This window comes from Lotus japonicus, chromosome 1 (genome assembly GCF_012489685.1).
Source record: "Lotus japonicus ecotype B-129 chromosome 1, LjGifu_v1.2".
NCBI classification, from domain to species: domain Eukaryota; kingdom Viridiplantae; phylum Streptophyta; class Magnoliopsida; order Fabales; family Fabaceae; genus Lotus; species Lotus japonicus.
This window is the reverse complement of record NC_080041.1, coordinates 124,367,344-124,380,835: the sequence shown is the minus strand read 5'-3', so window position 1 is coordinate 124,380,835 and position 13,492 is coordinate 124,367,344. Positions and strand designations below refer to the sequence as shown.

At 36.4% G+C, this 13,492-nt stretch overlaps 2 protein-coding genes across 2 annotated transcripts; one reads left to right on the top strand and one right to left on the bottom strand.

Annotated features, from left to right (window-relative positions):
• The first annotated feature begins 2,136 nt into the window (after window positions 1–2,136).
• Window positions 2,137–3,174, top strand: LOC130730214 (zinc finger A20 and AN1 domain-containing stress-associated protein 4-like). Its single transcript, XM_057582160.1, has 2 exons — window positions 2,137–2,293; window positions 2,413–3,174. The coding sequence occupies exons 1-2, from the start codon at window positions 2,202–2,204 to the stop codon at window positions 2,936–2,938; spliced, it is 618 nt and encodes a 205-aa protein (XP_057438143.1). The 5' UTR covers window positions 2,137–2,201; the 3' UTR covers window positions 2,939–3,174.
• A 2,222-nt stretch (window positions 3,175–5,396) lies between these two features.
• LOC130730213 (purple acid phosphatase 22-like) lies at window positions 5,397–8,341 on the bottom strand. The gene is made up of 5 exons (XM_057582159.1): window positions 7,905–8,341; window positions 7,523–7,814; window positions 6,229–6,797; window positions 5,995–6,083; window positions 5,397–5,882 (listed from the first exon to the last, which is right to left on the bottom strand). Exons 1-5 carry the CDS (start codon window positions 8,199–8,201, stop codon window positions 5,666–5,668), a joined length of 1,464 nt encoding a protein of 487 aa, XP_057438142.1. The 5' UTR covers window positions 8,202–8,341; the 3' UTR covers window positions 5,397–5,665.
• Window positions 8,342–13,492: the final 5,151 nt, after the last annotated feature.

Genomic DNA, 13,492 nt, shown 5'->3' with positions numbered 1-13,492 from the left:
TGTGTTTAATAGGTTTAGTGGTTTGTTAAATTGGTTGAAAGGGGAGAGAGAGGGTGATTTTGTTGAAAAAATTAAACATGTTGAAACAGCCTGCGGTGTGCCACGTGGCGCAAGGCCAGTGGCCACCGCAGGCGCGTGGCCTGCACGCCCAGACAAGGCGCGTGAGAGAAAAATTTTCAGGCCCTGCCACGTGGCTGCTTCTGGTTGGTCCGTCCGGATTTTGTTTTTCCTTATCTTTTGAACTCAATTATTTCATAAAAAAAAATATTTTCTGAAAAAAAAAATTATACCAAAATTCATGATTTTTTTTCTCTATAAATAGAGACTTGGTTCGTTTGATTTGGACACAGAAAAAAAAAAACCAAGTTTTTTCACTCTCTTATTATCTCTCTCTCCATCTTATTTATCTATCTATTAGCATTTGTATTGAAATGGATCCCAACAATTCCCATTTCAACACCCAGAATTCTTCAAACAATCCATTTTACAACCAAAACCACAACAACTATGAAGATCCAAATCAAATTTCTTACCAACATCCTCAAAATCCCACCAATTATCAAGTCCCACATCAATTGTTCAACCAACGTCATCAAAATCCAAACTATTATCAAGTCCCCCATCAATTCTCCAACCAACGTCCTCGAAATCCAAACTATTATCCAGATCCGAATCATGTGCGTGCTAGATCCGAGTTGCGTGATTCAAATGTTCATCATGAACTGCAAGCAGATCTAGTGAAGCACATCTGGGCAAAGTTTGGAATGTCTCAGGATTGAAGATGATTTGTATCGTACTATTTACGTTATTTGTGTGTTGTGTGCTTAGTTTTCCCTTGTCTTGCATTTTAAGATATTGTGTGCTTAGTTTGTTATCTTGCATTTTATTTTAAGAAAATAAAATAAATTCTTGTATGCTTAGTTTGTTGTCTTGCATTTTAAGTTAAGAAAAAAAAATTATAGTCTATATTTTTTTTAAAAAAGTCTATATTAAAAAAAAACAAATTGTTAAGTGTTTATTGTTTTAATTTAATTTAAATCGATAATTGAAATTTTATGTAATTATAAAAACAAAAATATAAAATTAAATAAAAATGTGAAATAAAAAAGTGGTGGGGTAGAGTGAGTGGTGAGTGGTGGGGTAGGGTGTTGAGAGTTAAACAAAACCATTGAAGTGGGTAATTGTTGAAAGTTTGTTGAATTGGAGAGAGAAGATGATGTGGAGTGTTGGGAAGAGAAAAAGTGGGGTAGAAAAGAGTTAAACAATATATGGTCTTATATTACAATGTTCATGGTGTCAGGTGTGACCTGTTCTTGCAGAATGTTTAGGCAGCACATAGATAAAGCAACACAAGGTGCCGTTCATGTATCTAGGATGTGATACTATTTACAGAAAGGAATCCCTCACCACTCTCATCACCTTTCACGGCTCCTCACTCACTTTGTTGGGTTTCAATTGCTAAGAAATTTGATCCAATTTTGGATTTCAATAACTAATAAAAGCTCTCTCCATTTATTGATTCAACTATTTGATGTTTCTTTGCCAACAAAACTTTTACCCTAACCTTTAGACAAATGTCGCCACTCATTTAAAAACAAAATATGTTATGAGGGACGTGTAACTATTTCCAAACAAATGACAACATCAGCTAAAAAATACAATAACCCTATTCTTTGACCCTAACCAAACCTTCACCGAGCCAGGATTCTCTCAAGCGTAAAAAAACTTGAGAGTGTCAAGTTTTATCATCTCACCCATTAATTTTTGTGTAGATAATAAATGAAAAATAAAATAAAATTAATGGTGAGATGATGAAACTTGACACTCTCAAGTTTTTTTACACATGAGAGGATCCAAAACCCACCTTCACCGTTGTTGTTTCCAGTCCTATTCCTATCATCCCACTCACCACTGGATAGGAACGACCCTACCCACCTCCCACTGTCCAACTTGCTGCCACGCCTTCTGTGCCCAAACCAAACACGGAGCTCCCACTTTCCCTCTTCCCTTTCTCTCTAATTATTCTCCTTATTTTGATTTTTTATCAACCAACAACATTCAGAGAAAAATAAAATCAGAATTTTCTTGTCTATTTTCGTTTCATTGGATGTCAATTAACAATTATTAATAATGAATGGTTTTCTCCACTAATCTTATAATTAATTGTTAATTAATATCTCCGTGACGATGACAAGTTGAAAATGATGAATACTGATTTATCATTCCCCGTTTCCCTTTCTTATCTCTCTTCCATTCCAATCTCCACAACCAACCACTCCTTCTCTTCAATCAGGTACAACAGTTTTTCTTCCCAATTACCTTTCAAATTTTCCTCTCTTGAATCTGCAATCCTGTAATAATTTTCTATTCTTCTGAATTGATTCCATCGCTGCTTTTCAATTATTCCTTCAGATTTTCTACGAATCCAAACAAACGCACGCTTCAAATATTCTTCATCAGATCTTCTATGGCGGAAGAACACGGATGCAAAGCACCGAAAGGCCACATACTCTGCGCCAACAACTGCGGCTTCTTCGGTAGTCCAGCCACCATGAATCTTTGCTCCAAATGCTACAGGGACGTCCATCTGAACGACCAAGACCAAGCCAAGACCAAATCCACCATCCAAACCGCTCTCTCCACCGTCGCAGCCTCCGCCGCCGCTTCCATGCCACCTGCCGTTGAATCCGTTCCTCAACCGCCAGCGCTCACTTCGCCGGAGATCGCGTCGCCGGCGGCTCAGGTAACGAACCGGTGCGGGACGTGCCGTAAACGCGTCGGTTTGACGGGGTTCAGGTGCAGATGCGAAGCCACGTTTTGCGGGGCCCACAGGTACCCGGAGAAGCACGGTTGCGGGTTCGATTTCAAGGCGGTGGGGAGAGAGGAGATTGCACGGGCGAATCCTGTGGTCAGAGCTGATAAGCTGAGAAGGATTTAATCTGCGCCGTTGGATGAATCAAGTGGTTTCGATAGGGACCGTTCAATACGAATCAAGCGGCGATGCTTGATGAGATGTATAAAATATTAAAATCTGTATTTCTATTATGATGAGATTAGGAAAGGTTGAATAAGTAATGTTTTACTTGGCTTTGCATTGTATGTATGCATTATTAAGAAGAATCAAGAAAAAAAAATTAAGAAAATTAAAAGGGAGTTTCCATTGCTTTCGAAGAATCTTTTGTTCACAACTCATTTCTTAGGTATAAAGAGGTGGAGGAAGAGAGATAGGAAAAAAGAGAGAAAATGTTAAAATGTGATAGATAATTTGATTGATAGAAAAGAGAAAAATTAGATAGAAAATGAAGGAAAAAAGTGAGTGAAAATGTATATGAATCATAACTCATTGCGTTACGATTCAAGAGATTGGGGTGTGATTCCACTTCTATGTTTAGACCTCAAACTCGTGGTTAATTAACAATATACGAGCACACGCCATGCCTCATTGTTGACAAGCTTCAATTTTATGATTACGATGTTATTTATATTCAAATTGTTGCAATAAAATTCAAATATTCTCAAAGAGGATGAATATAGTAGCTCACCCTCCTGTAATTTGTTGATCACGCTAGATTAGGGATGACAAAATTACTTATGCTCACAAGTGCTTACGAATAAAAACTCGTTGTAGGTATTATTTGCATTCATGGGTATTCATGAATATATAATTTATAGATATTCTATATTCATTTATTAATGAGGTGAGTATGAATATTGGTATACCCATAGTCATAAATGGAGGTGGGGTGTGAGACGTTGTAGTGTCCAAGGGGGTATGGCGCGTGGGTGGCAATGATGCGATATATAGTGGTGTCTTTTTTGTTTTTGAATATATGACGTATAGGGAGCTAGAGTAGGATAAAGAGTAAAAGGAAATTAGAAGAGTAAGAAGTGACATGAAAATAGTTTTTAAAAATGAGAACATATGCTACATCACCATTGGACCAGCGAATAACGAGAGTTGGGAGAATCCAATTTCCACACATAAAAAAATTGGATTAACTCCTGGATGATGCAATTAAATTTTCCGATGTACCAAAAGAACACCAATGACTTAAATTCCACTAGCACATGAGATGAGAGATTAATTAAAAGTGCAATTAACAATGTCGATTTTATATTAATTTTTTGTCTTACACTTTTTTATTAGAAGTTCTGTGTGCTGTTTAACAAATTATAATATATGTTGTCAAATATAATGTTCTTTTTCTACGAATTCAAGAATTTTTTTTTTGTTTAGATACTGATGATTTATGTTTGGGCTTTTTTAATGATGAGCTTGTTGTCCAAACTTGCATTACTTTATGTTGGATGCATCTTCTACCTCTTCGTATCATCGGCCTATTCAATGACCAAAAAATTCTAAAAAAGAAGTATCACGGCCTAATCTGCTTTTCTAGATATGTTTTTGTTTTCTTTGCCAAAAGATGTGGTTGGTTTAATTTGTCCAGATTAGCACTAGTTTTTACAGTGAACCAAATTTAGTTTTCTGGGTTTAGGTATAAAAATGTATAAAATTGTGTATTACAGATTCTATATTGATGTGTATAAAATAATACTATCACCACCACCGTCCATGTTCCACCAGCCTAACAATACCTTGAAACAATGGCTAAGCCTAAATGAGATTCCAATTCCATTAGTACAAACTTGCACGTAAAGTTTATATTTGTCCTTTATCCGTTCACACTGTTTAATTTAAATGAAAAGAAAAGAAAACAATGGTGGGTGTTTGGTATATCGAAGCTATCGCGGGGGATGATAACTCATCGGGGAACATCATTTGACTGTCCTAATCCTGGGCTTTTCGTACAAAGCGAGTTTTACCTCATTTAATTATATTTAATACTTAGATATCTAATGATGACTTGCATTAGGTTGGATTGCTTATTCGTCCAATTATTTTTTAAATTAAAACACATAATACTAGTTTTTTTGGGTAAGCTTAGGTGTTAATGTTATGTAAACAATGACTTTTGGATTTTCATTTTACTATATACTAGCTTATTAATTCTAGCCCACACGTAACCATAGGAATATCTCTTTAGAATATACTTCTAAACTATATTCTTAAAATGACTAATGAATTTGTGATTCACGTACTGGAAATTTAACTTTCTTATTAACTGACATATAAGCTCACTTCAGATCAATACCGTAGAATATTCTCTTGATAGCTTTCCTGGCTTCTTTTTCACTTCCATACTTCACAAATCCAAACTTGAATCTCCTCCACGGTTTCTTCATCTATTGGACATAGAGATATGTTCAAGTTCCCATGTCTGAGAGAAATTAGCCACTATTGATCTGGTTGTTGTTTATGTGATCCTTGGACCTTGATTCCATATATACATATGAATAATTAACGTGATATATCCTCTTCTTAACTAAGAGATTAATTGTGAGAAAGGATAATTTATTCTGTTTAGCTGCATAAATATTTTACAAACATATCTAATTACAATGATTCAAAACCAACTAACAAGAAATGTAATCTACTTTTTTTTTTTGAAAAGTTACATATCTTGACTAAGGTGTTGCTGACACAATAATATTTTCACTCCTCTTCCTAGTTGAAGATCATAGCTAAGTACTCAAACAAATTGCAACAAACTAGTTGACCATATCTTTGTAAGAAATATGAATAAGTATAGCTCCTAGTTGAATTTTACAACTCTTCATGAGCAACTTGATTGTTTGGTGTGGCTGAACATGCTTTTGAGCTGCTTAAATTTTCTATCCAGATATCATCAGCTACAACTTCATCAGAATCATTGTTGCGCTGCCATGACCAATATGCATGTGTTTTATTTAGTATCTTTAACCTTCCATGACCAAAGCTTGGCTCGCGATACAAGGAGAGTTTGCTTGGAGGTTTCTTGAAGCTATTCACAATAAGCAATAAGGAAAGATATCAAGACTCCGAGATAAAATATAAAAGAAAAGAAAAATTTCAATAAGAGAATTTTTGTTAACATCAAGCATAAAATTTATCACCTTAATGCAAGACCTTCTCGGTTTCCTCCATCTCCAATTGTCACATACAATGGACCACACGAATCAGCTTTATTATCGTAAATTCGAGTCTGTAATGAATCCAAAAATTTGAAAATAAATGTTATTTTATCAACCGTTGTATGTTCATAAACTATTTTCTAAAAGTTGTTTTTTAATACAAAAAACTAAAACTGCAATCACAAAAGGACTAAAAATCTTAAAGACATCACTTACGAAACGTTCATATGCATGAACATGCCCTGCAAAAACCAAATCAACTCGAGCCTCATAAAGCAACTCTTCCATGGCGTCTCTCATTGATTCACCTTCGCCTTGGTGTGCCTCATTAGTGTTATACCAAGGTGCATGAAGCAACACAATGACCCAAGGTGTCTTAACTCTATCAATCTTGGCTAGGTCAGATTGAAGCCACTTGTATTGTTTTGATTTGGCATCGAAATCAGTGTAGGAACCTAGCATTATAGCATGGGTTCCTGAGACCTCAAATGAGTAATAGAGATTTGAGGTTGAGCCACTCTCTGAGTAGGGCATGGGCCAACGGGCATTGTAAGCTTTGAAGCCATGTGGGTAGATAATGGGGAAAGTCTCAATCTCGTGGTTACCTTCGGTTACCATCCATGGCCTTTTACTAGCATATGGCTCTACTAAACGACCAAAAGAGTCCCATAATGGTTGTTGTGTGTCTGCATAGGATAGATCTCCCGGTAACAAGAACACATCATAGTCATTGTTGTCAATATGTTTTAGGGTTGATGCAGTCCATTCAGTTTGTCCCAAATCCCCTACACACATAATATTTATATTATTATTCAAACATTAATCTACTAAAAAATATGTCGACAACCCCAACCCCACCCTTTTTCTTGAAAATCCAATCAATTGATTATTTTTTTTAATTTTGATTCACTCACATCATTTTTATTTCTCACATTTCTCTTTTCTATTACTATCTTTATTTGAGTCTAAGTATATTTATCATATTGTACAAATTAAATTGGACTTAACATCTTATTTTATGCTAACAACTTATTTAATATATCATATATTTAATTTTACTGATTCAACCACGATTGGCCATTAAACTGCATGTGAACAAGTGCTTTTACCGGTTCAATAACCAGTATTATTTTGAATACATTGATATTTATGTTGTCGACCAAACTTTTCTATAAAAATTGTCCTAAGTTTGAAATCATAGGACAATGATTGCCAAAGGTACCATGTCTAGAGTTTCTTAGATGTGGATTTGGCAGCTCTGTAATGAGTGGTGTACATGCACACTCCTCGCCCTCTTAAAAAACTTGATACCTTATCCTATGCCCCACGCGTACTTCTTTGCGTTTGCTTCAAGCACTCACCCCCCTCCCCTCGTGCTAACTGAACTAACTAATTTACTAATTTAACATAAATAATGAACAAACTTGAAAGACAAAACATGAAACTGCTTTACACCAAACTATATATAAATTAAACCAAATCGTGAAGCAAAAGAAACCACAAAACTTACCAACAATGACAAATTCAATTGGCAACTTGGCTGGAGGTGTCTTGAACGAAAACTCAGGTCCAGACCCGCCACACCGGTAAAAGTAAGTGGTGCTTGCCTCCAATGGTCCAATCACAGCATTGTGGATCTTCCCGGAGGTGTAGAAAAAATATTGATACTTTGTATGTTCCCCCTCTGCTTTTGCACTATATTCCCCTGCTTTTGTTCCGTACTCGACTATAGTTTCAGCGTCCTTGTCTTCTGTTATCCACGATACTCTCATCTTATCTTTCCCCACCAATGAAATATGCACCTGCACATTAATAACATACAGCTTGCATAAAATTGATACCTTGTGAAAATTGAAATCATGCAACTAACTTAATTATGTACGGTGAATTACCTGTTGGGGCTCCGAATCGGAACGATGGTGGGGAGTGATGATGAGATTCCTGGCGGGCTGGCGAACAAAATCTCCAGTACTCTCTTGAGATAGTAAAGGTTGTGGGAACAAAAGGAGGCATAGGGTGTGTAAGAGGAGCGGGAAGGCCATGAGAGATTTACTAAATTTCTTCATTTTGTTGTTTTGGCTTGAACTTGTTAATGGATGTAACTTGTAGCTGTGAGTGAAGGGTCTTAATAGGGAGGACGAGATATATAATGGGGTTGCAGAAAGAAGACTTGTTGAGATGAAACTCATTTATTTAAAATAGCAATTTTTTGTTCACTTGGATTGGGGGAGGCCGGGAGGGTACGTGCTTGCATGTGTTTCCTAGTATAAGATTTGTGAAAAATATGTTATCTTAAGAGTTCCAGCAAAGACCAACTGGAAGTCTATATTCCATCGTACTTAAACCTTGTTTGTTTAAGAGAGTACATCACTAATCCCCTCACCACGTTGTGTATGCAATAAACGATAAGTAACTGATCACGAAATATGTTTTATTAATTAATTTCCATATATAGATAATAATTGAACCGAACCTCATATATATGATTTATGGGACGATGCAAACTTATCACCCACCACGTGTTTAGGGTCAAAATTTACACAATTAATTCTATATATGGACCGAACCTCATATATATGGTTTATGAGACGATGCAAACTTATCACCACGCCACGTATTTAGGGTGAAAATTTACACAATTAACTTCACATATGGATAGGTAAGAAGGTGTGTTAGTGTGTGTATATATATATATATATATATATATATATATATATATAACCAAGAGGGGTCGGAAGCAGAAGGAGGGGATGAGAGAAGGATTAAGAGAAGTAGGACGCCACCACGGAGGGGCTTCTTGCAGAAAATTAAATTGCAGAAATTAAAAACAGGAATTACAGGAGGCTCAGCCTTCCATAAACAGAAAAATAAAACTTGAATAATTAAAACAGGAGGCTCAGCCTTCCATAAACAGAAAAATAAAACTTGAACAAGATATATATTACATAAACATAGATTACAAAACTGAAACTTAAAAACTGAAAAACTGAAACTTAAAAACAGAAAAGATTGAAAGAAAGGAAAACTGAAGGAGAACTTACAGAAGGAATTCTCTCAGTGTTTCTCTCTCTAAACTCTCTATCTAAGCTCTACCAAACTCTGCTTAACAAGGTTCAGAATGAGCCTATTTAAAGAAAAGATTGGGCACTGTTTGAATAGTTCCGGTTGAATAGTTCCGGTAGACGGTACTATTTGACTGGCACTATTTGCTACAGTAAAAAGTCAATTTTACTATTTGCTACAGTACAAAAATTGAATTATTACAGAATAAAAATGATTACAAGACGACAAACTTAGCAGAAGTCATCATCATCTGATTCTGTGGTTTGGACAAAATCTGACGACCCAAGAGAGGATGGCTCGGAGACTTTGTGTTGAGGGGCCTTTGAAGATGAGGCTTGCTTAATTGGTTCCTTCAATAATTGAAGAGCAGATTCAAGATTTCTTAGCAAGTCTTCTTCTGTTGAAGCTCCTGCAAGGGCCGCTGTGATGTGGGCCTTTTGATTTAGCAAGAGGCTGGTTTGCGGACTTGCATGCTTGAGATATTTCTGGTTGTTTTTGAACCATTGAATTACTTTATCCTTGTGAGCTTTGGAAGCATCAAAAGCCTTCCACCACTTGATAAGGGCATGTTTGTTGAGAATTGGTTGGGGTTTGGCTTTAAGACAGTACCTCCAAGAGAATACCCAAGAAAGGGAAAAGATTGTATAAAAGTTTAAACAATCAGGATAATTGTTAAACTCTTTGTCCCAATGTTTCAGGAAAAGATTGTATCCCTCCAGAACTTCAGGGGGAAAGATTTCAGTAGTTGGACCAAAGAAGCTCCACCAAGAATGGAACCAAATTGGAAAGGAATATTTGTTGGTCCATTTGAAGTAAATGAGCCAAGAATGCTTGAAATTTTGGTTTTGCAGGCCAAGGATTGTAAATTCCCAAGCTTTGATGTAATCCCAATAATTAAAACCTATAGGGTCAAAATTCTGGGAAAATTTTCTGTAGGTGTTTGGATTGGGTCCAAAGTCAGTGGGACGAAGGACACGGAGAATTTGGAGTGTGGAGTGGGTAATTAGGGAGTTGTCATTTTTATCCCTAAAATGCTTAATATCCACACTGTTTGTATCAACCAAGATAAACTCATAGAATCTCTGGGTTTTGTTTGGGTGGATTGGATCAAGATAACCAGGGAAAAGTTTAGTACCAATTTTATTGGCGAGGTTCCCTCCTGAATGGTCCCACCATTCTGGTTCAATCATGGTTTGGAATTTGGAGATAGTTTTGGTCAAATATTCCGATTTTGGGTTAGATTGGGTAACTGGGCTAGATTGGGCAACAACAACTGGTTTCTTTCCATCATGAGTTGCTAAGCTTTTTGTTCTTTCAATAAAAGATTGGAGGGATTGGAGATCTAGGTCATCATCTTTATCAGCGATGCTGGCCCAAGATTTATTTGGTAAATTGATGAGTCCCTGAGGAACATTATCCAGGCCTGCTTGTTTGAAGGCAAGGAGAGTTGGAATTGATAAAGCATAATCAGCTTTGGTTTGTTTTGGTTGTGAAGATTGGCTTTGAGCAGTGGGCTCAGATTTTTGGACAGTGGGTCCAGATTGATGGGCAGTGGGCCCAGATAAGATTAAAGAGTCAGAGATTATAATACCTTTGCTCTTTTCTTTGTTTCTTCCTCTTCCTCGGGAGGAGGAGGATCCTCCTCTGGAGGACATCTTATGATCTTCCCTGCAAATATTCACGAGTGAGGAAATCAGGGAGAGAATTGTTAGATCCTTTTATATATTCAAAATTTAAGTCAAAAACGCTTAAAATAGCTTGCCATCTGGCAAAGATATGTTTTGAAGCTAAGTTTTTGACATCTTTTTGTAAGATTTCTTTCGCAGATTTGCAGTCTACACGGACTAAGAATTTTTGATTAATCAAATCAGATTGAAATTTTGAAATAGATAAAACGATTGCTAAAACTTCTTTTTTGACAGTAGAATAATTCTGTTGAGCAGGATTCCAATGTTTTGAAGTAAAAGCAATAATTTGTTCCTTTTCAAAAACCTTTTGTTTCAAAATACCACCAAAGCCAATATCAGAGGCATCAGTTTCAATAATTTTGAAAGCTTGAGGATTAGGGAGATAAAGACAAGGGAGATTCTTGACACGAAGTTTGATTTGTTTGACCACATTGGTATGAATATCGGACCAAGGTGGAGGATCCTTCTTGAGTCTATCATGAAGGGGTTTGATTATGGTACTGAGTTGAGGACAGAAGTCCGCAACATAATTGAGACAACCCAGGAATCTTTGTAGTTGGGTTTTGTCAATGATTTGATCAGGGAATTTATCCGTGAACTCGATGGCTCTATTGATAGGAATGATGGTTCCTTGGTGGATGTTGTGATCAAGAAATCTGATTTTGGTTTGGAACAAACTGACCTTTGTCTTGGATACAGCCAAGCCATTCCTTTTGATTACAGAGATGAACGTATTGAGATGTTTGAAATGTTGATCTAAAGTTTGGGAAAAGATTAGAACATCGTCAATGTAGACAATAGTGAATTTGGAATAAGGATTGAAGATTTCGTTCATAATCCTTTGGAATTCAGATGGGGCGTTCTTTAGCCCAAAAGGCATAACGTTCCACTCATACTGCCCATTTAGAAGAATCTTCAAACTTCAAAAGCTTCAGTGCCAACAATGTCTATGAATGGAATATTGATGGTGAAAACGAGTATGGCATCACAAAAATCCTCCAAAATATGACTATGGTAGCCACTGCCTATGTTACCGCCAACAATTGTCCTGAATCTCTTATCGTTGAAGTCTTGGTTGCTGGTTTCTGTGGCCAGCTCAAAGGTTGGTGGGATAATTATCTCACTCAAGACGAGAAGGATCAGATCTTGACCGCTGTCAAGACTGATGAAGAAGGTAATCCTATCATGGAAGATGACAAATTCATCTCTGATGCTGTCAACTCCTTAATCTTTACCATAGCCCAACATTTTGTTGGAGATCCTTCCCTCATCAAGGACAGATCTGGTGATCTTTTGTCCAATCTGAAGTGCAAATCTTTGGGTGATTTCAGATGGTATAAGGATACCTTCCTGACCAGGGTTTACACCCGTGAAGACAGCCAACAAGCCTTCTGGAAAGAGAAATTCCTGGCCGGTCTTCCTAAATCTTTTGGCGACAAAGTTCGTGAGAAACTTAGAAGCCAAAATCCGGGGGGAGAAATCCCATATCACACCCTTAGTTATGGACAGCTCATAGCTATCATTCAAAGAGTTGCTCTCAAAATCTGTCAGGATGACAAAATCCAACAGCAACTCACTAAGGAGAAGTCTCAGAATCGCAGGGATTTGGGTACTTTCTGCGAACAATTCGGAATTCAAGGTTGTCCCAAGAAACCTAAACCCAGAAAGCAAGATCCTCCTCCCAAACAACAATGGAGAAAGAGATCATCTATACTTCCTTGATAATAGAGAAATCTGCCTTGATACTTCCTTTGAAGAATATATATATATATATATATATATATATATATATATATATATATTCTTCTGTAATATATTTTCTATTGGGCACCCACCATCGCTCCAAATATTTTGTGCCACTCTTTAATTTGGACATATATGCATGCATATGCCTAAAACGATTGATTTGATATTGTCGACATCATGTATTGATCGAGGGAAATGATCTTTAACACCATCGATGAACAATGAAAGTTGCTACTGAAAAATGAAAATTGAAGGGAAAAAGATAGCGCAGAGAACACCGAGCACCATTTGACTGTCGTAGAAAGCGACTTTGCCACATTTTATGCAGATACCACATGTTATTTGTTTGTTCAACTAATTCTAAACTACATGTTATTACATTTTTATGGCAAACCTATTTTAGTACGTTTGTCAGACGTTATGTAAACAATGTATTATGAATTCTCAAACTTAGCTTATGAAGTCTTGCCGACACGTGATCACCAGAATATATCTAGAATATGCTTCTATACAAAAATAACAATTAATTTGGTAGAAGTCACGTCAATTTTGTAAAATTAAGAAACAGAAAATATTTATGGTGGAAAAGAAGGTGAAATGGGCCTCTGGCCCTCTCAACAACAACAAAAAATGAAATATTTTGGAAGCCTATCAAACCATACCTTTCTTCGACAAAAAAAAAAACAGCGCAGCCAGATGCAGTAAGTCAGTAACTATGCGTTGCATGAGTTTTTTTTTTTTTTTTGGCAAATTCTGTGTACCCATAAATTTGTTTGGGTGTGATACCCACAATAAGTTATTTAATAGATTATTACTATGTTGTTCAACGTAAATTTTACATTTTCAAATTGTATTTTACTTTTCAATTAACTTCATTCCATAAAATTTATTTTTTAATTAAAAATGGACAAGAAGTGAAGACGAACGATGGTGGTGGCCATGCACGTCATATCACCATATTTGACGGAAGAATAAAGGTTGAA